The sequence below is a fragment of the Citrus sinensis genome, chromosome 5 (genome assembly GCF_022201045.2).
Source record: "Citrus sinensis cultivar Valencia sweet orange chromosome 5, DVS_A1.0, whole genome shotgun sequence".
NCBI lineage: Eukaryota > Viridiplantae > Streptophyta > Magnoliopsida > Sapindales > Rutaceae > Citrus > Citrus sinensis.
This window is the reverse complement of record NC_068560.1, coordinates 28,092,627-28,119,961: the sequence shown is the minus strand read 5'-3', so window position 1 is coordinate 28,119,961 and position 27,335 is coordinate 28,092,627. Positions and strand designations below refer to the sequence as shown.

The 27,335-nt window shown below is 40.2% G+C and overlaps 3 protein-coding genes and 1 long non-coding RNA gene across 7 annotated transcripts; 2 read left to right on the top strand and 2 right to left on the bottom strand.

The window, feature by feature from the left end:
- Positions 1-3,744: 3,744 nt before the first annotated feature.
- LOC127902416 (uncharacterized) lies at positions 3,745-5,817 on the top strand. Its single transcript, XM_052441323.1, has 2 exons — positions 3,745-4,420; positions 4,679-5,817. Exons 1-2 carry the CDS (start codon positions 3,745-3,747, stop codon positions 5,815-5,817), a joined length of 1,815 nt encoding a protein of 604 aa, XP_052297283.1.
- Positions 5,818-15,307: 9,490 nt separating this feature from the next.
- Positions 15,308-16,229, bottom strand: LOC107176284 (40S ribosomal protein S8-like; the record flags this gene model as incomplete). The annotated part of the gene is made up of 2 exons (XM_052440864.1): positions 15,308-15,575; positions 15,928-16,229. Coding segments are annotated over 2 exons (381 nt in total), but the record flags the coding sequence as incomplete, so codon positions are not given.
- A 2,310-nt stretch (positions 16,230-18,539) lies between these two features.
- On the top strand, positions 18,540-22,246 carry LOC127902140 (putative disease resistance protein RGA3). Of its 3 annotated transcripts, none has more exons than XM_052440831.1 (3): positions 18,540-21,607; positions 21,713-21,762; positions 21,891-22,246. In XM_052440831.1, the coding sequence occupies exon 1, from the start codon at positions 18,653-18,655 to the stop codon at positions 21,554-21,556; it is 2,904 nt and encodes a 967-aa protein (XP_052296791.1). In that variant the 5' UTR covers positions 18,540-18,652; the 3' UTR covers positions 21,557-21,607; positions 21,713-21,762; positions 21,891-22,246. The 3 variants fall into 3 exon arrangements, with proteins under 3 accessions (XP_052296791.1, XP_052296789.1, XP_052296790.1); XM_052440829.1 differs by having other exon boundaries at positions 21,696-21,762; XM_052440830.1 differs by having other exon boundaries at positions 21,713-22,246.
- Positions 22,247-25,572: 3,326 nt separating this feature from the next.
- LOC112497566 (uncharacterized) lies at positions 25,573-27,047 on the bottom strand. Of its 2 annotated transcripts, XR_008054694.1 has the most exons (3): positions 26,632-27,047; positions 25,954-26,038; positions 25,573-25,810 (listed from the first exon to the last, which is right to left on the bottom strand). It is a non-coding gene; the product is annotated as an uncharacterized LOC112497566 (long non-coding RNA). The 2 variants fall into 2 exon arrangements; XR_003064423.2 differs by lacking the exon at positions 25,573-25,810 and having other exon boundaries at positions 25,855-26,038.
- Between the last annotated feature and the right edge of the window lie 288 nt (positions 27,048-27,335).

Here is a 27,335-nt window from a genome sequence, read left to right as displayed (position 1 = left end):
TATTTTCTTCTGATGTATAAATTCAATCCAAGATTGTCCTGTGGAATCGAAGACGCACGGGAAGACAAAGAGTCCTGAGATGAAAGCGATCAGAGGAATCAAATTGGTTAGTTAATTACGTTTTCCCATTGCTTTCAACTCTTCATTTTTTGACAAATTTCAAAATGTGCAGGCATTTTTGGTAATTTCCATATTTTAAAACAAAATCTTTTATGATGGGCTGTTAGAGATTCAGCTTTCATGGAGGTTCCAAGATGTAAGGTCCTATGATGACGCAGGGCAAGGGAAGCTGACGTGAAAGGGTATCATAAGTGGCATCATAAATTGGCCGGGTACGGCAGCAGATTTAGTTATGCCAGATGTCACGTGGAGCATGTGATTCCAATCAGGCGCTTTCTTGAACAGCAAGAAAGCAGAGTTCTTGAGGGAGCTCGAGAGGCTTGTGCGACTTGAGCTAGGCCTCGAGAGGAACAGTGTCAGGGCTCCGTAACTTCTAGAAACTGAACCATGTAAAATAATGGTGTTAATTATTCCTCCTCTTATGTGTGTTCTTGACGCGTTTGCTCCGTATGTTCTTAGTGTTTCTTTGTTTGTTCCGCACTTGAGTTGAGTTAGAATACTGTCCTCGAAACAGTTTTTTTGGTCAAAGCGGAAGGGATCCTCCCACAACCAATTGAGTCGTTACTTACTAAGACTAGACAATACAGCGTAAGTTTATAATAGTAAAATTGAGAACGTGTTATATACGTTTTAGATAAATTATAAAATAAACTTTAGAATAAATTATACAACAAATCAGAACAATTAGAAAAGCGGGTGATTCAAGTTTAACTCTCTCTTTTACTGGCGTCTACTTTTCGAATTTGAAAAATCATAATTCTAAACGAAAATGATTGATGATGTTTACTTACTTAAATATAGATAGAAATGGGAATGAAACATATAGGGCTCGTGTTTTTGGGAATTAAAGAACATAAACTTGATTTCTATGAGGGGATAGGAAATTAAGTTTCTATTCCTTGAACTCTCTATTTTACCACCTTATAAATTTCATAATTTTACTTTTGTCCTCAAATAAATTATTATTATTATTTATTTGTTGTGGTTAATAATACAATAATAAATCAGAGGTAATAGTTAATGATAATAACTTAACAAAAAATAATAATAATATAAATTAATTAATAGTAATAGTAATAATAATTAAAACATAACTTTATCTACAATAGTTAAACTCAAACTTTTAATTTCTATAGTATGAATATATACACACACGAGTTGAAGTGACATTTATTAATGAAGAATAAAATGAAAAGAATTAATTAAAGAAATTCAAAAAGATGATTCGAAGATGATATGTTAGAGTTTGTTCGACATTATTTTTCTATCCTATATTATGTACACACACGAGTTGAAGTGACATTTATTATTGAAGAGTAAAATGAAAAGAATTAATTAAAGAAATTCAAAATGATGCTGTGAAGATGATAAATTAGAGTCTGTTCGATATTATTTCTCTAGACTATATTTTCATTTTTTGTTTTTAGAATCTAGCTGTAGTACACGGCCAGTGAACCCGAATAAAAAAATTATAAAGTAAATAAAATAGATTCAACTTTATAGTAATAAAATTGAGAACGTATTATATACGTTATAAATAAATTATAAAATAAACTTTAAAACAAATTATAAAATAAATTTCTAAGCATTTCTCAAAACTTTAACATCTCCCTAAGCCAACTAAAGGCTACAGCTCCCAAACTCCTTTACATCCCATAACCTGTAATTATAAAATAAAACTTAATAATATAATGAATATAAATTTTAAATAATAATTTTAATAAAATTATTAAAAATATAATAAATTTTTTATTATACAACTAAAAAATTATATGAATATATCTTTTAAATTACAACAATTAATATTAACAAAACATTTTAATATTATAATTTTTAAATTACAACTATCTAATCTCAATACTTTTAGCACATAATTCACGTTTAACTTTTAGTTTTACTTTCATCCCTAGGCCCCACCATTGTCTCCCACTATGAATAATGAAAGAAAAAAAGAAAAAAAGAGACGGTCTCTTTTTATCCCTAAAAAAAAAGTTGGCTAATTTAGAAAAAGCACGTCTCAAGATTTACTTGGTGGAGTAGTAGTGTTTATCCCTTAATTAGCCACCGATGCGACGTCTGCCACTGCCTATGAATAGTGAAAAGACATGGGCAATGATAAACCTTTAACTTGGATAAGGCCACGGGTTGGCATGTGCTGTCTCGCACAATAATTTTAAAATATATTTCTTCAATTTATTATTTATGTTAGAATTCTGAAAAGTAATAAAAAAAATCAAATTTATCTTTAATAAATAAATAGCACATAATATTATAATTTAAATTCAAATTCAAATATTATAAAATTCTAAATATTATTACATAATAAAACCAATGTGTTCCTTTTTCTTTTCATTTCTCATCAAACCTGTTGATGCGAGATTCCGGTTCTCCTCGTTCTACGATCAGGATCTCTGCTCGATCAACTTCGTCACGACCAGGAGGTCTCCTCGCCAGGCTTCTTCTCCAGAGGTCCCTGCGTACACAGATAAGTCAGAGTACGCCGGTTGTTTTCCCGGCGCAAACCCTCCGACGCTCAAGTCAGATATGAAGGTTCGGGAAAAGCTTGCCACAGGTCTTATGGCGTTTCTTGTGGTTTTCTCCCCTTTTCTCAAGAATGCCAACCCTTTTACCTTCGTTGGCTACCTTTTTATAGGCTTCCTCTGAATCTCAGTCTTCCGCTCTTTTCGAGACGGTATGGGACTCCAACTGCTGCGTTATGGGCAAAACATGGGATCTAGCGTGTTACGCCACGGTTCAGGGGAAAGCGTGGCTGCCATGGCTCTGTGAGACCTTGCGTGTTACGCCACGGTTCTGGGGAAAGTGTGGCTGTCATGGCTCTGTGAGATCTTGCGTGTTACGTCGCGGTTCTGGGGAAAGCGTGGCTGTTGTGCCTAGATTCTCGTGCTGGAGAGCACGTCTTGCCAACTGCCGTCGACCGGGTCTCCTCGCCTCTCGATCTCTAGCCGGAATGGCCTTATGCCTCTTATAGGAATTGGCCTCGCGGACGACAACATCGTGGACGAGCAGGATGTTTCTGCTCCTGTTCTTCCACGCGCCAGGCTTTAACGGAACACACCGGTTCGCAGAACTCCGCCATCAGATATCTGCTCGTCATTCCTGGTCCCTTCGACGCATTTGTCCCAAACAGTATCCCTCCCAAACACCGGTCCCCCAGTTTCTGGTGTTGGGTAATGTAGTGGACCAGCAGTAGAAACTCGATAGTACTCGCTCGCGTGGGTTTGGAAAAGGCTGCCAGGAGTCATGTCGCATTTAATTGCGGACGAGGTGACGTGGCAGAAATCCCCCCCTCCATTTGAATTTCAAACCGACGGTTACGAGATCCTCGGGATTCGGCGCAGTTATATGCTGGCAACCCAAGAGTCCGTCCTCATTTGGAAAGCCAAATCCTCTCGAACGGCATATTCACCATTCACTCTGTCTCCGTCTACGTCTCTGTTTCTCCGGCAAAGAAGTTCCGGCGCGAAGCCCCCATCCTTGTCTTTCTCCGATTGGAGCAGTACTTCAGGCATTACTTCTCTCTCCTCGGTCTCGGATAGTTTATAGATAACTTCTTTTTTCTTTCGTTTGGGTAGTAGTTGGTGGCGTTGTGGTAGAGTTTAGGGAATGTCGAAGGGCAAAGAGAAGGTCATTGAGGTTGACGACGACGAGTTGGACTTCCCACCTAGTCTGCTCGCTGATCCCGCTTTTGATCCCGGGATCCCCTTAGAGCCCATTAGGTCTAGTGTTGGTACTAGCGCTAGGAGGATGTCTCCCCAAACAACCTCCTCGAGCGACAGTAGCGATGAAGAAGGATCTTCTGGATCGGAGAACACCTTGAGTGAGGGTCAAGGGGATGATTCTGGTGAGGCGTCCCCATCAGGAGCGCCGCGACCAGAAGGGAGGAGTAGAATAGGAGGTAGAGCCCTATCGCGGGACTACGCTATTGATTACATGACGTGCACGACCACGTTTGATGAGCTCGAGGACCTCCGGCTGAGGTATAGCATTCCTGGTGAAATACTTCTCAAGGTCCCAGGAAAGAAGGATGCTCCTAGCCGGCCTCCTAGGGGATATGTTACCCTGTACCTGGATAGCTTTAAGTACGGGCTGAGATGTCCCTTGCAACCTTACTTTGCCCGGGTACTTAGCGGGCTAAATCTATCTCCTGGTCAGCTGAACCCAAATGGTTGGAGAGTGCTCTCTGGTCTGTTCATATTGTGGGACAGATGTTGTCAAAGCGAGCCCACAATTGATGAGGTGAAGCACCTATACCAGCTAAAGAGCAGCCCCAAAGATGCCGGTTGGTACTACTTCCAATCTAGCACCAAGACCAGGAAACCCATAACCGACCTCCCTACTGGTGGTGGTGGGAATTGGAAGAGAAAGTTCTTTTTTGCTGGGGGTCCTTGGGGTCAGGTCGCACAAATGGACGGGAAGGATTACCGGGTCCCGCCCCGTTTCACGGTCCCAGGTTGCCTGCTCGCTTCAGATGTCTTGTATCCATAATTGTCCTTGTTTTATTGGCTTGTCTCTAACCAAGTGTCTGTTTGTGTTGTAGTTTCTTGGGGTGTCCACTTCCCGCTCAAACCTGACCAGCTCAAACGGGTCGAGGCGGTACTGGCCAATTCTTGCTCGAGCCGAGAACTGTTAAGCACATACAACTTGCTCGAGTCTCGCTTGATACTTCCTGGCCATAGGATGGAGGACGCTGTGATTGGGGCCCTGACCCGAAAACGTTCTCGACCTCCAACCACGAAGGGGGACCAGAGTAAGGATGCCCCTACTGCAAAGCGGGCCAACGTCGTGCAGCAGGCCCCACCCTTGAAGATTTTACCTCCAGCCCCTGAAAAAGTTAGGGAAGCCAGTGGAGCAGCCACAGGTCCTGCTACCTCTTCTCTTCCTGTCGGGCCTCGATCTCGCATACCCGACAGCCGAGCAGAACATCTGGTCCCTTACCTCAATGAGTTAACCAAACTCGTGAGCAAGAAGGAGCTGGAGGATTTTGACGGCCGCACCTTGGGTGAGCTGGTGGGGGCCATGCAGCATAGCGCCTTCCACCTCAGCTGCATGACCACCTATTACAAGGCTAAGGTGGGCCGCTACGACCGGAAGATGAAGGAAGATATTCAATCGGCGACGACCAGAGCTGACGTTGCCGAGAAGAAAGCAGGGGAGCTGAACCTCGAGAACCTGAAGCTGATAGAGCAAGAATCACTTGCTCAAGCAAAAGCCATTACCCTCGAGGAGGAGCTTACCAAGGTCAAGGAGGATCTGCAAAGGCAGATGGCTATGTACGCGGCTCAGCTCGAATCTCTCCGCGACTCCCACCGAGCCCAGGTCGAGAACTTGGAGAGGGAAGTCGAGAACTTAGAGAGAGAAGTCGACAACCAGTACGACCAGGGACTTCGGCATTCCTACCGTTGCATCATGGCTGTCCTCGGGAAGCGACACCCTGATCTGAAGATGGATGACCTTGCAGCTGGTGTTGCTCAGCATATGGACGAGGAGGCGGCCAAGGAAGATGCCGAGGGGTTAGAGCCGATCGTGATTGAGGAGGGTAACTCTCCTCCTCGTGCAGTCCCTGCTGATGTTGGCGAGGCGAGCACCCCCCCGGACGCAACTGGTGATACCCCCCCTGCACCCGAGGAGGTCCAGCCAACCGATGCTGCTCGGCTCACTGATCCACCATCTTTTTGATATATTTCTTCTTGTATTGTAATGAACAACGTTTATGAAATTTATCCCCTCTGTTAGCCATTAATAAAAATGTTGTTGATTACTATCTCGTGTCGTACTTATGAATTAATTTTCGTCTGAAACGCTGATCGCTTCTGTCTCGCCGTAAGACAGGCTTTGAGACTTGGTGAGGCCTTTGCGTGCCGTAGAAAACTTTCCGAATGCCTTGGAGTCTGCTCGCCTTCTCGCGAACGAGCAGATCCTGGCATGCTGGGCTTTTGTCTGGCCCTAAGACAGGCTTTGAGACTTTGTCGAGCCTTTGCATGCCTTGGGAATCTTTTTCAAACGATTTGGATTCTGCTGCCTTCTCGTGGCCGAGCAGATCCTGGCATGCTTGGCTTCTGTCTCGCCATAAGACAGGCTCTGAGACTTGACGAGCCTTTGCATGCCTTAGTATTTTTTTTCAAACGATTTGGATTCTGCTGCCTCCTCGTGGCCGAGCAGATCCTGGCATGCTTGGCTTCTGTCTCGCCATAAGACAGGCTCTGAGACTTGGCGAGCCTTTGCATGCCTTAGGATTTTCTTCAAACGATTCGGATTCTGCTGCCTTCTCGTGGCCGAGCAGATCCTGGCATGCTTGGCTTCTGTCTCGCCATAAGACAGGCTCTGAGACTTGGCGAGCCTTTGCATGCCTTAGGATTTTCTTCAAACGATTTGGATTCTGCTGCCTTCTCGTGGCCGAGCAGATCCTGGCATGCTTGGCTTCTGTCTCGCCATAAGACAGGCTCTGAGACTTGACGAGCCTTTGCATGCCTTAGGATTTTTTTCGGTTTCAAGCGAATGAAATTCGTCGACGTTACATTAATGGCAGGATTTGACTTACATGAAATTGTTCGGACATAAAACATAAAAATAAAAGATAAACAGCATGAGCAGAAATTGCTTTAAAATGTGAGCAAGTCTTACTGGAAGTATTTTCGGAGGTGTGCTGCGTTCCATGGGCGTTTCACTTCGTGGCCGTCCGCGCGAACCAGCTTGTAAGCTCCGGGCCCCGCTATCTGCTTGACTCTATACGGCCCTTCCCAATTCGGTCCCAGCACTCCTTGAGTCGAATCTTTGGTGCTCTGATTCACTCTTCTCAGTACCCAGTCTCCGACCCTGAATTGCCGTATGTTCACCTTCTGGTTATAATACCGAGCAACCCTCTGTTGGTAAGTGACTGATCGCTCGGCTGCTTGTTCCCTCCTCTCCATTAGCAGATCAAGATTCAAACATATCTGCTCGTCGTTCTCCTGTTCATTGAAATGATCTGTCCGGTGTGTGGTCGTTCCTACCTCAGCCGGCACGACCGCTTCATGTCCGAAAGCCAAAGCGAACGGTGTCTCCCCCGTTGCGGTTTTGTGGGTTGTTCTGTATGCCCATAGCACACCTGACAGCTCGTCAACCCACGCACCCTTTTTTGCTCCGAGCCTGGTTTTCAGAAGCCTCTTGACTGTCTTGTTGGCTGCTTCTACTTGTCCATTCGATTGAGGGTGAGCAGGCGAGCAATACTTCAGCTCTATCCCGAGGTTCTGGCAGAAATCCCTGAAGCTGTGATTATCGAACTGCCTGCCATTATCCGTTACCAAGGCATATGGGATCCCGTATCGACAGACCAGGTTTCTCCACACGAAGTCTGTTGTTTTCTTCTCTGTGATCCTGCTAAGGGCTTCTACCTCTATCCACTTCGTGAAGTAATCTATAGCGACTATTGCATGTGTTGCTGCTCCTCGTCCCTTTGGCAATGGGCCGATCAGATCAATTCCCCATTGAGCGAATGGCCAAGGGGAGGCCATGGAGGTGAGCTTCTCTGGTGGTTGGTTAGAGAAATTTGCAAAACTCTGGCAGCTTGCACAGCTCCTGGTCTTCCTTTGCGCATCCTGGTGCATCGTCGGCCAGAAATATCCCTGCCTTAGAACCTTGTGGGCCAGGGACCTCCCGCCAGAATGATTTCCGCAAATTCCTTCATGTACTTCCCTCAGCACGTAATCCGCGTCGTCATCGTCCAAACACCGAAGGAACGGTAATGTATATCCTCGCCGATACAGTACCCCATCGATCATCGTGTATCTCGAGGCCTGAGCTCTAATCTTCCGAGCCCGTAGCTTATCTGGTGGTAAGACCCCGTCTCTAAGGTATGACACTATCGGGTCCCTCCACGAGCTTTTTTGTTCTATCCGCAACACCCCCAAATTTTGCTCGATACTCGGGCGAGACTTCACTTCTAGGGGGACCGACTTTGGCATTTTTGGGTCGGCTACGGCTGCCATCCTAGCCAAAATGTCTGCTCGACTATTCTGCTCCCTGGGGATTTGTATCACCTCCACTGCTTCGAACTTCCCCATCATCTGCCTGACTATCCTTAGGTACTGTTCCATCTTCTCCTCTCTTGGTTGGAATCTTTCACTGACATGATTCGCAACCAGCTGGGAATCGGTTCTGATCTTGACTCTGTCCGCTTTCACGGCCCTAGCCAATTCCAGCCCTGCTATCAAGGCTTCATATTCTGCCTGGTTATTTGTGGCTGCAAATTCCAACTTTACAGCATAAGAGATCTCCTCCCCCTCTGGGCCTTCCAGGACAATCCCTGCTCCTGAACCCCGCTCTCCTGATGACCCATCCACAGATATCTGCCATACTTGAGTTTCGTCGTTGCCTATATCTGCATCTTGCTGATCCAAGCATACTTCGGGCTCCGCGAACTCAGCTACGAAATCGGCCATTGCCTGGGCCTTTATCGCCGCGCGGGGTTTATAGTCTATGTCGAATTCGCTCAGCTCTACAGTCCATTTGACGAGCCAACCAGAGGCATCTGGCTTGTGCAGAATTTGACGCAATGGCTGGTTGGTTATTACCGAGACCGGGAATGCTTGAAAGTACGGCCTCAACTTCCGAGCAGCAACCACAAGGGCCAGTGCCCATTTCTCCATCGTTGGGTATTTGGTCTCAGCGTCGAGCAGGGCCTTGCTGGTGTAGTATATCGGATACTGAATTCCTTCTTCCTCTCTCACTAGAACGGAACTGGCGGCCCGATCAGATACCGCCAAATACAGATTCAACTTGTCCCCATCCCTCGGTGTGGACAGTAGCGGAGCTTGCTGCAAGTAATGCTTCAAGTTCCGGAAGGCTTCCTCGCATTCTGGGGTCCATTCCGTTTTCTTTCCCCTCCTTATCACTTGAAAGAATGGCTGACACTTATCTGTAGCCTTGGATATGAATCTGCTCAACGCCGCCAACCTCCCCGTGAGGCTCTGCATCTCCTTCAGGTTTCGAGGAGACGTCATTTGCACAATCGCCTGGATCTTCTCGGGATTTGCTTCAATCCCCCTATGGCTCACCATGAATCCCAGGAATTTCCCTGACTCGACCCCAAAAGCACACTTCTCCGGGTTGAGCTTCATCTTATACTTCCTCAAAAGCTCGAACGTCTCCTCGAGATGTCTGACATGTTCCTTCGGGATTTTGGACTTGGTGATCATGTCGTCCACGTACACCTCCATGGTTTTCCCGATCAAGGGCTTAAAGACTTTATTCACCAGCCTTTGATAGGTGGCCCCAGCATTCTTGAGACCGAATGGCATCACCCTGTAACAGAACAGACCTTGGTTAGTGATGAAAGCCGTGCTCTCCTCATCCGGCTCGTACATGGGGATCTGGTTGTATCCCGAGAATGCGTCCATGAAGCTAAGCAGACCATGTCCAGCCGTTGAATCTACTAGCTGATCGATCTTTGGTAAAGGGAAGCTGTCTTTTGGGCACGCCTTATTGAGGTCTGTGAAATCCACACACATCCTCCACTTGCCGTTTGCCTTCTTTACCAACACCACATTTGATATCCACTCTGGGTAATTGACTTCCCGAATGAACCCTGCTCTCAGAAGCTTCTCCACCTCATCATTTACAGCCTCATACCTCTCCTGGTTGAAGCACCTCCTCTTCTGCCTTACTGCCCGAGCACCTTTCTTTATTGCCAGCCTATGACATGCTACCTCTGGGTCAATCCCTGGCATGTCCTCATGTGTCCAGGCAAACACGTCGGCATGAGCCTGTAAGCATTTCACCAACTCCTGCTTTTGCTCTCCCTCAAGTCTCGACCCGATTCTGATCGTCTTTCCCGGGTTCTCTGGTCCCATGCTTACTGTTTCCAGATCCTCTACGGGTTCTTGTCTGCCAGTCTTGTTTTCCACTCGGGTATCGAGGGATGTTATCTGCATCGCCTCCCTTGCTGCCGAGGAGTAGCAGCTTCTTGCGATCCTCTGGTCTCCTCGTACCACTCCGACTACCCCATTCACCTGGTACTTCAGAGCCAGATAATGGTTGGACAACACCGCTTTGCTCATCCTTAAAAATGGCCGACCTAGGATCATCTGGTAAGGACCTTCCTCGTCCACTACGACGAAATCCAGTATCATTGTTCTTTCTGTCGGGGGGCTCCCGATTGTGATAGGCAGTTCGACCACGCCCAGAGGGACCAGCTTCCCTCCTCCGAACCCCTTCAAGGAGGTGTTGGTGTATTCCAACTTCCGGTCGGCTATTCCCATCTCTTCCAAAGTTGACTTAAATAGCACATCAACTGAGCTCCCCGTATCAACCAGTATCCGGTCAAACTTCTTGCTAGCAACCGTAGCCTTGATGACTAAAGCGTCCTCGTGGGGGTATAGAATCCCTTCCTCATCCTCATCCGTCCACATGATTGGCACTTGCCTGACCCTTGCTCGTTTGGCTGCTGGGGTGTTGAAGAGTATCTCTTTACTGGTCATGGCGTATCTGGCATAATTTTTTCTCGATCTGTTCGAATCTCCGGCCAACGTTGGGCCCCCGGCTATCACCCTTGCTGCGGGCGGCTCGCGTCTCAAGATTCCATCACTCTGCTCCCCTTCATCTGTTGTGGCCACCATTGGGAAAGTCTCATCCATAAACTCGTCCAGGTACCGATTTCTCACCAAATCTTCGACCTGGGTCTTGAGATCTCTACACTCTGCTGTGGTATGGCCATGGGTGCCATGGAACTTACAATAACGTCCTCTATCCCTCCTGTTGGGTAGCTTTGTTATTGGTGTAGGGAGGTGCAGCAGCCCTCGACCCTTTATGGCCTCGTACACCTCATCCAGGGGCATCTTCAAGGGAGTGTACCGCCCATAGTCCTGGTTCTGGTCGACCAGATGCACTGCTCTTTCTCTGTTTGCCCCACTGTGAGTTGGGGGCGGTGGGAGTGCTTCTGGTCTGCTCGTCCTGCTACCGTGGGAATGTTGATGAAGATCGCCGGATGCCGAATCATGTCTTCTCCAAGGCTCCCTAGCTGGGGAACGAGGAGGTGGCGCCCTGCTGCGCTGATACTGTGGCGGCCTCTGATGAGGCTGGTAAGCAATTACCCTACCTCCTGCTCCACTACCGGAGATCTGGTGGTCCCTCCTCCTGATCGGCCCATTGGTTGGTAATGCTTTCTTCTCTTTCCTCCCTAACCCTTCCAACTGGTCTGTCTTGATCCGTGCAGCCTTCTCCTCCTCAATCTCGATGTCTCTTTTAGCCTGTTCGTATGCGGCTGCATACGTTTGAATAGCTGGGCTTCTCAAATTGTACCACAGCCTTCCTATCTTCACCCCTTCTTTCAGTCCCCTTAACGCCTGAGGGTGGTTGAAGGCTCCCAAGTCGAGGACAGCCCGATGAAACCTCTTGATGAATTCCCGAAGGGTTTCTTGCTCCCCCTGTTTCATGCTCTTCAGCTCCATCATGTCATCTTCCGGTGACATTGCCCCACTAAACTGCTCTGCGAATTCCTGGCACATCTGCTCGAAGGTTTTTATGCTGCCCCGAGGAAGTTTCCTGTACCATTCTCGTGCACGTCCCTCAAGGGATAGTGGGAACACCCTGCACCTTTGGGATGGAGATAATCCCTGTACCCCCGTTATGTCGTTGAAGCGCTCTATGTGCATCAGCGGGTCAGTTCTTCCCGAGTATCTGAGGTCGGGGAGGCGGAAATCTCTCGGAATAACTGCCCTCGTGATCTCTGCTGCGAGCGGTGATTCCCCGTCCAGCATTATCCTCCAACCAGGGGCTCTGTTCCTCCCTTGCATGTCGTCAATTATTTGCGCTAGCCTTCGCACTTCCTCCTCCAGCTGTCCTGCGCGACCAGGGTCGCGCGCTGCAGCTTGATCCCGCTCTCGCTCTACATCATGTAAGTGTTGCCTCAGTTCTGTTTCCTCTGCATTCACCACCCCGTCGCCCCCGTCACAAGTCTGTCTTACCGGGGACTGCTCTCTTTCTCTATGAAATTCTCCCCGCAGAGGTACGTTACCTCTCTCACCACCAAATCTCCCAGCGGTTTGACTTCTCTCCGCACTATCGGTACCTGGTGCCGCTCCACCGCCTCTCACCCTTCCCTCTTGGGTTACCCTTCGCTCGTTCCGCAGCTCATGCAGGATGGTTGTCAAGGTTTCCATCTGCTTTTCCATTCGCTCCATCCGGTCGAACATGACTTTTTCCCGTGCTTCGCTGATTACCTCCCTCAGCGTCACGGAATCGTTAAGCCTTATGTCACCCCCTTGTGCGCTACTTCCTCCTATCTCCATTGCCTATCGCTTACTCCACCCCTCTTCTTGCTATCGACAGAAGCTTTTTGCTCTGGATCCCCACAGACGGCGCCAAAATGTTGATGCGAGATTCCGGTTCTCCTCGTTCTACGATCAGGATCTCTGCTCGATCAACTTCGTCACGACCAAGAGGTCTCCTCGCCAGGCTTCTTCTCCAGAGGTCCCTGCGTACACAGATAAGTCAGAGTACGCCGGTTGTTTTCCCGGCGCAAACCCTCCGACGCTCAAGTCAGATATGAAGGTTCGGGAAAAGCTTGCCACAGGTCTTATGGCGTTTCTTGTGGTTTTCTCCCCTTTTCTCAAGAATGCCAACCCTTTTACCTTCGTTGGCTACCTTTTTATAGGCTTCCTCTGAATCTCAGTCTTCCGCTCTTTTCGAGACGGTATGGGACTCCAACTGCTGCGTTATGGGCAAAACATGGGATCTAGCGTGTTACGCCACGGTTCAGGGGAAAGCGTGGCTGCCATGGCTCTGTGAGACCTTGCGTGTTACGCCACGGTTCTGGGGAAAGTGTGGCTGTCATGGCTCTGTGAGATCTTGCGTGTTACGTCGCGGTTCTGGGGAAAGCGTGGTTGTTGTGCCTAGATTCTCGTGCTGGAGAGCACGTCTTGCCAACTGCCGTCGACCGGGTCTCCTCGCTTCTCGATCTCTAGCCGGAATGGCCTTATGCCTCTTATAGGAATTGGCCTCGCGGACGACAACATCGTGGACGAGCAGGATGTTTCTGCTCCTGTTCTTCCACGCGCCAGGCTTTAACGGAACACACCGGTTCGCAGAACTCCGCCATCAGATATCTGCTCGTCATTCCTGGTCCCTTCGACGCATTTGTCCCAAACAGTATCCCTCCCAAACAAAACCAATGTGTGATTTTTTTTTTTGTTTTAAATATGTCGAACAAAGACTACTGATTAGTTAATTGGGCATGCAACTGAGATTTTTAAAACAATAATTGGAAGATATCGGCAGTTCTAAGTATCTTCTAACAAAACTACAAAGTTACACTAAATGAATAAAGTTTTTAGTGGGTGGGTTGTGGGGAGGAAAAAAAAATGATGAAGATCCATCTTTTAATGAGTATCTTCCAGGTTTGAAAATTATTGTTGGTTTTGTCCAAAAGAAAATTATTAATTTGAGCTGCAGGCTACTTCCAGGAATCTTCATGCAATATTGCAGTACCTGTAAGTTATCATTGTGCTTTGTCAAAAAGAAATTGAAGTGTTCACATGCTGCAATCGTACGGCAGTTTCCCATTCACATGTTTCACCCGACATTCTCATATCATTTGTGGAAGAAAATTCCCTTTGTGAGGGTATAAATTCCAGGGTAAGCTTATGTTACATTTGGTGTAAGTAACATAAGTGAGGTGACCAATTGACTCACATAAGAGAAGCACGTGTCAGTAAGGGGCAGTATGAAAAACATGTTGAAACTAGTCGCAAAATGTGTCAACGGTAGAGTTAATCCTATCCATTCCTGATAATAGCCGGTTGAAGATTAGATAAGCATATCACTGAAAATTTCGAAAAGAAAAAGAAAATTTGAAATTAAAAAAAAATTATATGGCTTTCAACACTTTAGAATCCATAGTCTCATTATCCGTTTATTGAAGGAAGCAATAGCTCCCCTCTGAAACTTAATCTGTCAAATATTCAAACAATTTTATAATGGAAATTATTGAATAAAAGCTGAAAAAATGGGGGAAAAAACAAATTATTTCAGAGTTCTGCCTATTATTACTACATAGAGAAATGACGGGGAGCTGCGGTTTCAGATGTGAGGGAGTGTTTCAAAAATTTTATAATTTGTTTCGTTATTCGATTTTATTATTATTATTATTATTAGAGTAAAGAAATGTAATTTATGTGAGGGTAGTGTATATATGTGATATAAAACTTGATTACCCATGTTTGATTTCTTGACTGTACCGGATACCTCAAGTTGCAGTTAAATCGCCTTCCATATGTATGATGAAATGCCTCTTAGACATAGCAGCTGCCCCTGTTTCTCTACTTTTTATCATATGCTTATCATGCATGGTTTGGTTTTTGTTACCGAAATATGATCGCAATTGCAATTGCGCTTCCTTAAGAGAGAAATGGTATCGTGCTTTCCCTAAGAGAGAAATGGTGTATTAATTATGAAATACATGTTCTTGTTTCAGTAACCAATTACTGTTGCTTGTTATTTCAATAAGCTGCAACGGCTTGCTTTTCGTTCATCCCCATGAGCTTCCTCAATACATACTTTTTTTTTGTCTTAACCACGAGGTATTCTGGGGAGGGCCCCAACTGTGGAAGGCACCTTTAAGTCCGTACCACAGCTCAAATTAAAAGTCTCCGCTCGAACCGGGAGGCACAGGTTCTCCTAACAAAGGCGATTTTCTTGCGACTCAAACTGAGGAGCAAACTCAGTCAAGTCACTTAAGGAGGACTCCATTGCCAGTGGAGCCAACACTTTGTTGGTTCCTCGATACATACTTTGATTGTTCTTGTGATAGCAAATTCACGGATCGTGATTTTTGCTCGTCTATTACCACAACATATGGTGCACAAATGGGAAAAGGTCGAGAAACTAGATTCCATGTAGAGAGAATCCTCTCACACAAACTTCAGGCCAACAAAAATAATGTTATAGAAAAGATGTTAGAAAATAATTTTTACATGAAACTAATTCCAAACAAAATACATTAACCCAGTTATTTGTATATTTAGGGATGGCCTTGCCCATAACTAGTGCCTAAAATGGTTGTGTTATTGTATTGCACATGCGTAGATATACCAGGTTCATTTTCGGTATGGAATTAATTTATCAACCTTAAGCAATAACCATTAAGGCATTAACTACCAAATTCATTGATCACGCAGACAGAATCATGAAAAACGTAGAGGAACGGAAGAAATTCTAAGATAGGCACTGGTAACATTCAAAAACAAAATGTAACAATAACACAAGTGAGAAATCCAGGTTCAACTGTTGATATCATCTCAACTCTCTTAACTTAATTAAGACTAAAAATAAGAACACAAGGCAAGACTAGAAATTCCAGTATGGAGTTTCAATAAACAAAAATTTAAGCAGCACCAGCACCCCTGCCCTTCTTCCTCTGTATGTTCTTTATGTAGAATTCCAGCTCTTTCTCCAAGATGTATCTGTCGGAAATGAAAAAGCCCATCAATGCAAGAAAAAAGAAAGCAAATATTACCATTATACTGTCTTGTTCTCCTGTATCTATCCAATAACTACCATGGAAATAAACAAAAACAAGGAACAACTTTGATGGTCTCCAAAGCAAATCTTAAGGTGTTTAATGTCATAAAAAAAAAAAAAAGGACTTCTACCAATTGTCCAATACCCATTACGAGGCAAGGGAAAGGAACGGATATATATATCCAGCCTCAACAACATGAAAGTCCAGGTATGATGGTGTATGTTGAATACTTCCATTTTTAGGGCCTTACAGCAAATCTTGAAAACTAAAAAGCAATAAAAGGGGTCACATACCCATCAGCACGTCCACAGTGGCTAGGCGGAGATGAGATGCAAGCTAACAAACGACCACTAGCAAACTGCTCTTCAATATGTGGGTCAAGCGTGCGATCTTTTTTACGCTTCTCAAGCTTTCTCAAGACATGGTTTCTCTTCTTTGCCTCATCAGTGGCAGAAGCCTCACCATCCAGTGAAACAAGACAAGTTAAATATTTAAGTAGTGATCTCGCAATCAATTTGTGAATCTGCAAAATTGAACAAGGAAATTGATAACATCGTTTGGTGATACTCTTATTTTCCCCTCTTTGAAAACTTAATTACTGTACTTTTTGCCTCTTGAATTTTTTGCGTACCCAGAGCATCCGCTCATAATTCTTCTTTTCCCTCTATAATTTCATTATCGAATAACCCCTAAAGTACATCATTCCAAAACCGTATTGGCAGGTTGCCCATCCTTTATTATAATAATCATTTTACCACCTATACCTGTAACTGATTTTGTGTTAAATTTCTTTACAGCCGTTGGATCTAAAAATTGACAAATCCAACTATCCATTTTGTCGGGCTGTTACTTGCAGCAAATGTAACATAAGCGCTGCCTAAATTTCCATTACCTGTAACAACATATTTATATGCCGTGAAAAAGAAAAAAAAAAGTTGTGTCTTTTTTGAGCATTACAATTTTGACTTTCTCTTTTCATTTTTTAATATCTATGACACGTTATTACAAATTGATTTTTTTAAAAAAAAAATTCTATTAAATTTCAAAATGATTAGAAATAGAAGAATATGTAAATATCCATCTCTGGATAGATCAATTTATGCATAATAAATAAGAAATAAGTAACTATGATTTGTTGTTTATTATTATTGCAAAACTAATAGTAAAGATTATTTGATTTTTCATCACTTCACAGTCAAACAATGTTTAACGTATTTGTAATTTCAGTAGGTCATCTGCAAGCAATTAATAACGGGTGAAAAGAATTCTGTTACCGAATTATTTATACAATCATTAAATTTTTACACATGGTGTTCTCTTAATAAATTATTTATCAGGTCATGGGCTTAATAAATTAATAACTATGATTGGATTTGACCAGTAAGTATTTAGAAAGATAATAATAACAATAACTTCTTTTGAAATGAAATATTTGTAAATTGGAGCTTTGCTTGCAGCATAAGAATTGGAAGAATGTGGCAGCACTTTCACGACATTATTAGCTCCTTCATTTCTTTCAGAATTAATTACTTCTGCGATAAAAGTCATTAGAAAAAGACAGTAGAATAATTGGACATAAAAGCACACGCGTCAAGATTTACTTGGTGGAGTGGTTGGTTGTGTTCATCCCTTAATTGGCCACCGACGTCTGCCACTACATATATGAATAGTGAAAAGAGATAAAGCCCGGGTTGGCATGTGCTGTGTCCCGCACAATCGTTTTAAAATAAGATTTTGTTAAATAATTTATAGTTCCTTTAAAATTCATGCAGTAGATCCCACCACTTATTATTCCTATTACTGTTCACGTAAGTTTGAAGGGTTGTAAATTACTTACCAGCTCACTCTAATAAATAAATAAATATATATATATATATATATATTCAAATTGATTAATTAAATGAATAGATTATGCATTAGATTGTGTGATCGATCAGAGGATTACTGGAATGGTGCAAGAGAGACTAGAGAGTTAATAATCAAAATTGTTTGGCTTAATTAAGCTTTCTCATTGTTGTTTCATTTAGTACTCTTCATTAATTTCCCAATAATGTTTCAGTTACAACAAAGTCGTTATGACTAAAATTATGTCATGTCAAACTGATTTGTTGGACATGTTGTTATTGAGATATTTAAAACAATATTATTGTTTAAACTTTAGCCTTCTACACGGAATAATTAGAAATACAGATGCATGGGTCCATGAATTATTATAACTTTGATGGTATTCACGTGTTGCAATTATATGGTTGTTCACAATGACAATCAACCCATCATTTCTCATATTTAGATGCCATGAATAGAGCAAACAAAAGGTTTTGTCTTTTTTCCGCATTACATTTTTTACCTTTTATTTTCATTTTTTAATATTTATTTCACTTTATTACAATTTGATTTTTTTTTAAAAGTTCATATTATATTTTGAAATGATTAGAAATAGAAAAATATGCGAATATCCAGCTCTAGATTGATCATTTGATCATTTTCACACTTCACAAGCAAAGTTAGAGATTAAACTCTAAACTCCCACTATCAGACATCTGCTAAAATGACAAAACTAAAATAAAGTGGTTTGATATGAATCTTAAAATATTATGTGGCAGCGTTTTCCTAGTTTATTAGTATGTCCATTCTTTCCTTTCAACTAATTATGCAAACGAGTCAAATTTAAAAAAAAAAAAGAAGAAGAAGAAGATAAGAAAGAGATGGTCAAGGTATTTCTAAGCTAATAATACACATATAAAGCAAATATTTCCAAATCTCAATATGACGACACGATCACAAATAGTATCCAACAACTTGTTCAATTATTTAAAAAGAGATCAGGGAAAACTTTGTCAGTTTCATATACCGCGTGAATCGCCGATGTAGGACCTAACAATATATTATTTCCTGTCCACAACTGTACGGCAACGTTTTCACCACTTTATCAGCTCCTTCATTTCTTTCAGCATTAGCTACTTACTTTTGCAACAATTCACCATCAATTTCTTCTCTCTCTCTTTTTTCTTTTTCACCATGGTTGATGCGATCCTTTCCCCTATCTTGGAGCAGCTGACTTCAATGGCTGTTGAAGAGGCGAAGGAACAAGTGAGGCTAGTAACGGGTGTCGGAAAGGAAGCGAAGAAGCTGACCAGCAGTCTCCGCGTCATTGAAGCTGTGCTCCATGATGCAGAGAAAAGGCAAGTGAAGGAGGAAACTGTCAGACTCTGGCTCCATCAACTCAGAGACGCATGTTACGACATGGAAGACTTGTTGGGTGAGTGGAACACTGCAAGGCTCAAACTGCAAATCGACGGAGTGGATGATCACGAGAATGATGCTCTCGTTCCTAAGAAGAAGGTATGTTCCTTCTTTCCTACTGCATCTTGCTTTGCCTGCAAACCACTTGTCTTACGTCGTGACATTGCTCTGAAGATAAAAGAAATCAACGAAACTCTTGATGATATTGCCAAACAGAAAGACATGTTTGGTTTTGTTGTGAATGTTACTAATGAGAGAGCGGATCAACGAGTGCCAAGCATCTCCTCAATTGATGAGTCCGAGATATTTGGTAGAGAAAAAGAGAAGAACGAACTCGTTAATAGGTTGTTATGTGAGAGTAGTAAAGAACAGAAAGGCCCCTGTATCATCTCACTTGTTGGGATGGGGGGCATAGGCAAAACAACTCTTGCTCAATTTGCCTACAACAACGGTGATGTTGAAAGAAATTTTGAGAAAAGAACATGGGTCTGTGTGTCAGAGCCATTTGATGAGTTCAGGATCGCCAGAGCAATCATTGAGTCTCTGAAGCCAGGTTCTGCCAAAGACCTTGTAGAGTTTCAATCTCTCATGCAACATATTCAAGAATGTGTTGCCGGGAAGAAATTTCTTCTTGTCTTAGACGACGTGTGGAATGAAGATTACTATAAGTGGGAACCATTCTACAAATGTTTAAAGAATGGTCTCCATGGAAGTAAAATTTTAATTACCACACGTAAAGAAACAGTTGCCCGTATTATGGGATCAACTCATGTTATCTCTGTCAATGTATTGTCTGAAATGGAATGCTGGTCGGTGTTTCAGTCGTTGGCAATTTCTGGTAAGACCATAGGAAAACGTGAAAATTTAGAAAAAATTGGTAGAGAAATTGTAAAAAAGTGCAAGGGCTTACCTTTAGCTGCAAAGACAATTGCTAGTCTCTTGCGGTCTAAAAACACTGAAAAAGAATGGCAAAATATCTTAGAGAGTGAGATATGGGAACTAGAAGCAATTGAGAAAGGCCTTTTAGCCCCTCTATTGTTGAGTTACAAAGAATTACCCTCCAAGGTAAAGCGTTGTTTCTCGTATTGTGCCGTCTTTCCGAAAGACTATGAAATACGGAAGCATAAGTTAATTGAACTATGGATGGCACAAGGTTATCTTAGTGAGAAAGGAGGCAACGAGATGGAGGATATTGGTGATGAGTATTTCAACATCTTAGCTAACCGTTCATTCTTTCAGGATTTTGACAAAGGTGATGATGGTGAAATCTCTAATTGCAAAATGCACGATATCGTTCACGACTTTGCCCAATATTTATGTAGTAATAAATGTTTAACAGTAGAAATTCATAGTGGTGAAGAGTTAGCTATTAGCTCTTTCGGGGAGAAAAAAATCCTTCATTTACTGTTAACTCTACGTAGGGGGGCTTCGGTTCCGATCTCCATTTGGGGTAATGTTAAAGGATTGCGAGGATTGCGTAGCCTCTTAGTTAAAAGTGATGAATATTCATGGTCTAGTGAAGTCCTACCTCAATTATTTGAAAAATTAACTTGTTTAAGGGCATTAAAATTAAAGGCGGGTGATAGGCAGTCAAGTGTGAATGACATCAAGAAAATTCCAACAAATATAGAAAAATTGTTACATTTGAAATACCTTAATTTGAAAGGTCAAAAGAAGATAGAAAAATTACCCGAGACGTTGTGTGAGTTATATAATTTAGAACGTTTAAATGTTGATGAATGTGAAAATCTCAGAGAATTACCTCGAGGGATTGGGAAGTTAAGAAAGCTGATGTATTTACACAATGAAGACACTGATTGTTTAAGATACTTGCCGGTAGGGATTGGGGAATTAATCAGTCTTCGGGAAGTGACAAAGTTTGTTGTGGGCGGAGGGTATGATAGAGCATGTAGCCTTGGGTCTCTTAAAAAGCTTAACCTCCTTCGACAATGTAGTATACGTGGGCTGGGTGGTGTGTCAGATGCGGGGGAGGCTAGAAGGGCTGAACTTGAGAAAAAGAAATATCTCGTTGAGTTGGAACTTTATTTTGATCATTTAAGAGATGGAGATGAAGAACTAGCTGGGAGGAGGGAGAATGAGGAGGATGAAGATGAACGGCTTCTTGAAGCCTTGGGACCACCTCCTAATTTAAAGAAATTACGGATAAATGGATACAGAGGGAGGAGGAATGTTGTCCCCATAAATTGGTTCATGTCGTTAACCAACTTAAAGGATTTATCTCTCTTCTGGTGGAGAAATTGCGAGCATTTGCCTCCTTTGGGAAAATTGCCATCCCTTGAAGGTCTTCTTATTGGCGGAATGTTGGGTGTGAAAAGAGTGGGTAACGAATTTCTGGGGGTAGAAAGTGATACGGATGGCTCCTCAGTTATTGCCTTTCCCAAATTGAAAGAGCTGGAATTTCGTTTTATAAAAGAATTGGAAGAGTGGGATTTCGGGACTGCAATGAAGGGAGAAATCATAATCATGCCGCGTCTTTCTAGGTTGACTATTTTGAGATGCCCTAAATTAAAAGCACTGCCCGATCACCTTCTTCAGAAGTCAACGCTCCAGAATTTGGAGATTTTTGGGGAATGTCCTATTTTACAAGAACGTTACAGAGAGGAGACAGGAGACGACTGGCCTAAGATACGCCACATTCCCAAAATCATCAGTGACTGAAAGCGCGCGGCTGCAATTACAAAATACAATCACCCACGGCCACCGCGACGGGTAATTTATTTCTAGATCTCCTGCATGCATTGCGTCTCACTCTATTTTAATTAAAATTAATTATTAGTTATTTTTTAATCCATTTTAGAAACGAATGGTGAACAGAGGAGGGGATTCAGCAGGGATATATATATGTAATGGTGCTAATAACTCTGGTTAGTAATTATAATTTGTATACGCTTCCCTTCTCGTTTGCTCTCTACTCTTCTTCATTAATTTAACAATGTCCATTAAAATTAGATATATTTCTGTAACTGATTCATTTGTTTTTTTTTGGGGAAAGCGATATTTTTCAGCGTCGCAAAGCAGGAATTGGGGGACGGGCGCGCCGCGTGCTTTTTTAATCTGTTATGTATGTTTTGTTTTGTTTTTTTTTTTTTTTTGCGAGCCTGGTATTTGTAAAGAGAATGAATGAGGGAAAGCACAACACAGAGAGAGCTCTTGTGAGGCCAAACTGCTGGGGATTGATTGATTTTGAGTGTTGATTTTGGTGTTTCTTTTTTTCTTTCTTTCTTTTTTTTTTTTCTTTTTGGCGCACATGAGAGCTTATTGTTATTTATACACTTTTTCATTAATTAATATCACCATCCGTGGATGTAGGCATATTAATTAATATGTCGAACCATGTAAAATTTTTTACCTTGTGTTTGTTTATTGTGTTATTTGATTATCATAATCAAATCCTATAAAAGATGGTGAAATTTAAATTTTGATTTTGCATGGAGTCATAATTTAAAATATAACATGCCTACAATGATCATAACATTAAAAAAAATGGTGAATCGGTGGGTCTATAAAATTTACATAAAAATGAGTCAAATTCAGTTATTAGCTCTTAGATAGCAAAATTTTTAACCAAAACAAAATATTAAACATACCAGTAAATGTAACATTCATTGGATAAAACGAATTTCAAATTACCTTAGCAATACGTTTTTAATATGATGTCATGAAGCTTAGAATATACATGCATCATGATAAGGTTCTAAGGACCATACGTCGTATTGAGAAAATCACTGAAGTAAAACTCTGGTGGCTGATCAAATTATTTTCATTTTTTTAAAAAAAAATGACTGACGGTATACATAATTCCAAAACTAGCTAGTGTGCATCTTCTATCAAACTTTCCCTCCACAATTCCTTTCTCCATTAAAAACTTTTTTTTTTTTCAAAATTGTTTCCAATGCAAAATTTTTATTATTTTGAATAGTAATATGCATTTGTATAAGTAACATTTATAATACGTATTTTTAAGTTAACAAAAAAACACTCAATTATTTTCTCCTGTTTGATTTATAGTACTTATAACCAAACAATAAATTAGTATTAGTCCTTAAAAAAAAAAGAAAGTCAAAAATATCTTGACACTTCTATAAGTGGGGAAATTATGCACATTTTTAGAGAAGTAAAGAACTTGTTTTAACCAGGAATAGAATCAATTATTGACAAAACGAGGAGGAAAGAAACTAAACCATTATTTGGAACCACTACAAAATTGAGTTTTTTTTTTTTGACAGAATAATTTTTGTCACAGACCATGTTACTGACATAATTTTATTCTATCAAAAAAGTCCTTGTAAGAATATAGTGACAGAAAAGGAAACAATATGTACATACAACACAAGAACCGCAAAACAAAGTCATTAAAAGTAGGGATGGCAATGGTACAGATATGGATTGGATCTACTTTGCTTTAGATCCAAATCCATAATAAAAATTAAGATCCGTATCTGCTCCAGATCCGTCATGAATCCACATTTTTCGCTCCATATCCAGATCTAAAAAAGAAATAAATATCTATATCTGCTCCAAATCGAAAAAAAAAAATTAAAATACAAATCTGCTCTAGATCCGTCATGAATTCTAAAATTTAGTAATAAAAAAGTAATAATTTTTTAGATTGAAAATTGAAGGCTAAAATGCATTGATAACAAATAAATTATATAATTTTCTCAAAAATATAATAAATATTGTAGCTTATACTTTTACACCAAAACAACAAATAAGAAAGATAATAAAATATCATTCCGAAGTAATTGCAGGAGTAAGATCAATCTAATATTCTATTGTCTCCTTCATCATTCTAATATCCACGATACACCTACCCTCATTCCTACAACATTAGATAATGACATATAAATTAAATATGATTTATATTCAATCCTTTATTATTTTTATTATGACCATATTTGACTAAATATATGAATAACTATATTCCTTAAAAATTATTTGGCCAATATAATAAAATAAATTGCCAGGTTATATTACTTGACTTGCAATTTGAATATTGCATGTACATGCTTTGGGGTTGGCTGACCTTTAAATTTACAAAACTAACATTTAAGTTTTGAGAGTTTAAATGGATAGTAAATACTACTAATATGTTATGAATAAAATTTATTATCATTATAATTTCACAATTGTTAAGAAACTTTTAAAATAAAATAAAATTAAAAGATGAGTGGATATGGATATGGATTTAGATATTAAGATAGATCCAGATTTGCTCTAGATCTGTCTTAGATCCGCACATCGATATCCAAATCCATTTTAAACCGATTCAAATTCAATCCGATTGGATTTGGATCACATGAATCTTGGATCAGATCCAATCCATTGCCATCCCTAATTAAAAGTATGCACCAACCAAAAACAAGACATGAATATTTGTGAAATCAATATAATCAAACTCAATTGGAAAAACACAAACCCATCCTCAGACCCTCACTATCAAAATGTCTCCCAACGGGTCCGTCTACTACTCTATATAGACCATATTTGTGCAATCAATCAATATATCAAACTCAATTTTTCTTCAGATGTGTTAAGTGCATAACTTTCAACAGATTTGAGGAATGTAATCAGAACTTATAATATAAAATTAAAAAAAATTAATAACATGGGTTTACCTACTACTAGTTTAATTAATTAATTAGTCATTCAAATTCAAATCTTAATTTATTATTATTATTATTATTTTCATAACAACAATTTATAAGAAAGCACACTCTTGAAATGCATGCATCATATTAATAAGGTTTTTTTTCCCCTTATAAAAAAACTTTAAAATATTTTTGTGTATCTATTTTTAAGAAAGCACTCTTGGAACGCAGGCATCCTATTTTATCAATTTCTTTTTAAGAAATTTGGTGTAAAATGTATTCACTGTCGTTTCTTGTCTGTTTCCTAGCAAAACGGTCCCATTTAATTACTTGGGATAATACGTATTTTCATTGATATTAGGGTTTAAATTTTACATCTGTCACGTATAAGTGAACTCCAAGAAATAGAAAGAAATTCATCGAGAGTTCTATAGGAGTTCAAGCTTTTAATATTATATCAGATAAGATAAAAATTATTGAGAATTTGATAAAGATTATGAAGAGCCGACACAAGATTCATAGACACGTTGGAAAATTATTGGAAAATATACCCATTTGACCACCTCCAAACTTTTAATATAAGAAAAAACCACAATATGTCATAATAATGTTCAAGGTTACATCTGAAAAAAGGGAATAACAGAAATTAAAAGTCACATACACATAGAACTATGTTTGTCAAAACGAACAATTAACATTTAAGATTAACTTCAGTTCTTATTAAACAAGATTAACAAAAAAAAAAAGAGAAAAAAAGGGATTTTGTACTTGAAAGATACATATGTGAAAAATTAACAATGAGAAAAAAATAGTAAAAAAATAAAATTCAAATAGAGGTGATCCAGGAAATTAATTCATTGGGGACAATATTATAATAAAAGAATTAGTGAAAATAATTGTTTAAAGTTTAATACTCATTGATATCAGTAAAAATATTCTTACACTTGTTCTTAATGCTTTTTCATATTTTAAAAATATTCAATAATAGTCTCATTATCATTATTTTATGAATTTTCGATGGAGTACAAAAAAAGAGCTGTGTTATTAAGGGTGAGAACTGAGAAGTCAGAGCAGAGGACTATGTTTTTTCGATTGAGAGTGGTGAGCATGATTTGAGAGAGAAGAAAATCGTTTCGCTAATATTTTGAATTGTAACATATCAGTTCGCCCTGACTACAAAAGAAAATTTATAAAATTGATCCATTATTAAATTACTTTTATGAAATTGTCCCCACTGAAAAATAATTCCCAAACAATAACAACCCTCTACATCTGCTTCTTGGCTTTCTTCTCACACAATAGCAAATCATCAAATCCTCCCCTGAAGGATGGAGAAATTAAAAGAAATTAAAGCTTTAGTTAAGATATGTAAATGAGAAGTTGACATTAATACGAAATAATACTGCTGACAATCTTTATAACAGTTTCTGAAAATGTAATTTTTTTTTAAAAGGAAACAATTACATTTGCTCAAATTGAATCTAAAGCAGCCATGCTCAATACTAAAATCTCAACAGCTAGCTCACATAATCAGCAACAATGCTTGAACCTGAAGGCATAACCAAAATCTTAGCAAGTTGAATCCGCAGGCATGACAGAATATTGCATCAATATTAGCTATCATCATAGGTTGCTTGAGATGAAGTAGTATAATATGCGCTAATTTGAAAAATTAGCATCGAAACAGTCTCAATCATTTGTTTTATTCTTTATCAAAAACTGCATCTTGGAAATAAAATTGAAAAATATTATCAGGCTTATACCACGTGTTAAAGAAAAAAAAAATCTATTGAAGATAACGCATGGCATTATAACAAACACTTGGTGTACAAATTTAAATTGTTACTTAAATTTTAACATTCATCAAATCTTGTAAAAATTGCAATCGAGACTAATTAAACAATCACAATAAGAAATATGTCACAGAGAATCTTGTAAATACAGTCAATATCGAAGACAATTACGCAAACAAGCCAATATTATTATTATTATTCATATACCATAATTTTTAATAAAAGTAAACAAAGACCGTAACTTATAATGTAGAAACCGTGAATAAATTTACAATAAGCAAAGAACAAAGTAAAGTAATGTCACATGAGAAACCAATGACGAAAGGCAATCAAGAGTAAAAAGACAAACCTTGAGATGAAATTAGGCCTTGAACGATCTGGACCTTTGCTGAAATTATACAAAAAAAACAAAAAAAAAATTGTTTTAACATTATTTCAGAGGAAAGAATCTGGAGAGAAAAATAAATATCCCATTTGAATTTCAGTTGTTTCATGTTTTGGAGATGATTGCCCAGCAAGTGATAAAAGCAAACGGCTTATTTGTGAGGACTGGTGAGGTTAACATTTATGTGTGTGTGTGTGTGTGTGTGAGAGAGAGAGAGAGAGAGAGAGAGGAATGCGAAATGCGAGAGGCGTGAGATTCGTTCCAAGCTTTCGATTTCAGAATGTTTTTGTGTTAATTTTATATCAGCGGTGCATAAAATAAAAAGGGAATTGAAGTGAGGAATTTTGAAGAATTTTGATTTGGCGCACTTTTTGGCAGCCCATTTTGCCACCATTTGATATTTTAATTGTAAAACCTCATATTTATACTTTAATTTTTTTAAACCTTTTTCATTGTATTCTATAAATTTATAATTTATAAACTTAATTTCTTATTAGATTAGGTATTAAAAGTTCTGTTAAAGAATTAAAACTTTAAATATATGTTCTGGATATGTTAAACATATATTAAAAAGTGTATTTTAATTAAAAATAAAATATTTATTCTTTTATTTTTTTTTAGCATTTATTGTGTTTTATGCCCGAGTTTAGGCTGAGTCCGACCTGAAA

Bases quoted from the DNA above. Each gene is read 5' to 3' on its own strand.
- LOC127902416 (XM_052441323.1), top strand. From the start codon at position 3,745: ATGTCGAAGGGCAAAGAGAAGGTCATTGAGGTTGACGACGACGAGTTG. The intron at 4,421-4,678 runs GTTGGTACTACT...TTTGTGTTGTAG, and splicing joins GAGCAGCCCCAAAGATGCCG to TTTCTTGGGGTGTCCACTTC.
- LOC127902140 (XM_052440831.1), top strand. From the start codon at position 18,653: ATGGTTGATGCGATCCTTTCCCCTATCTTGGAGCAGCTGACTTCAATG.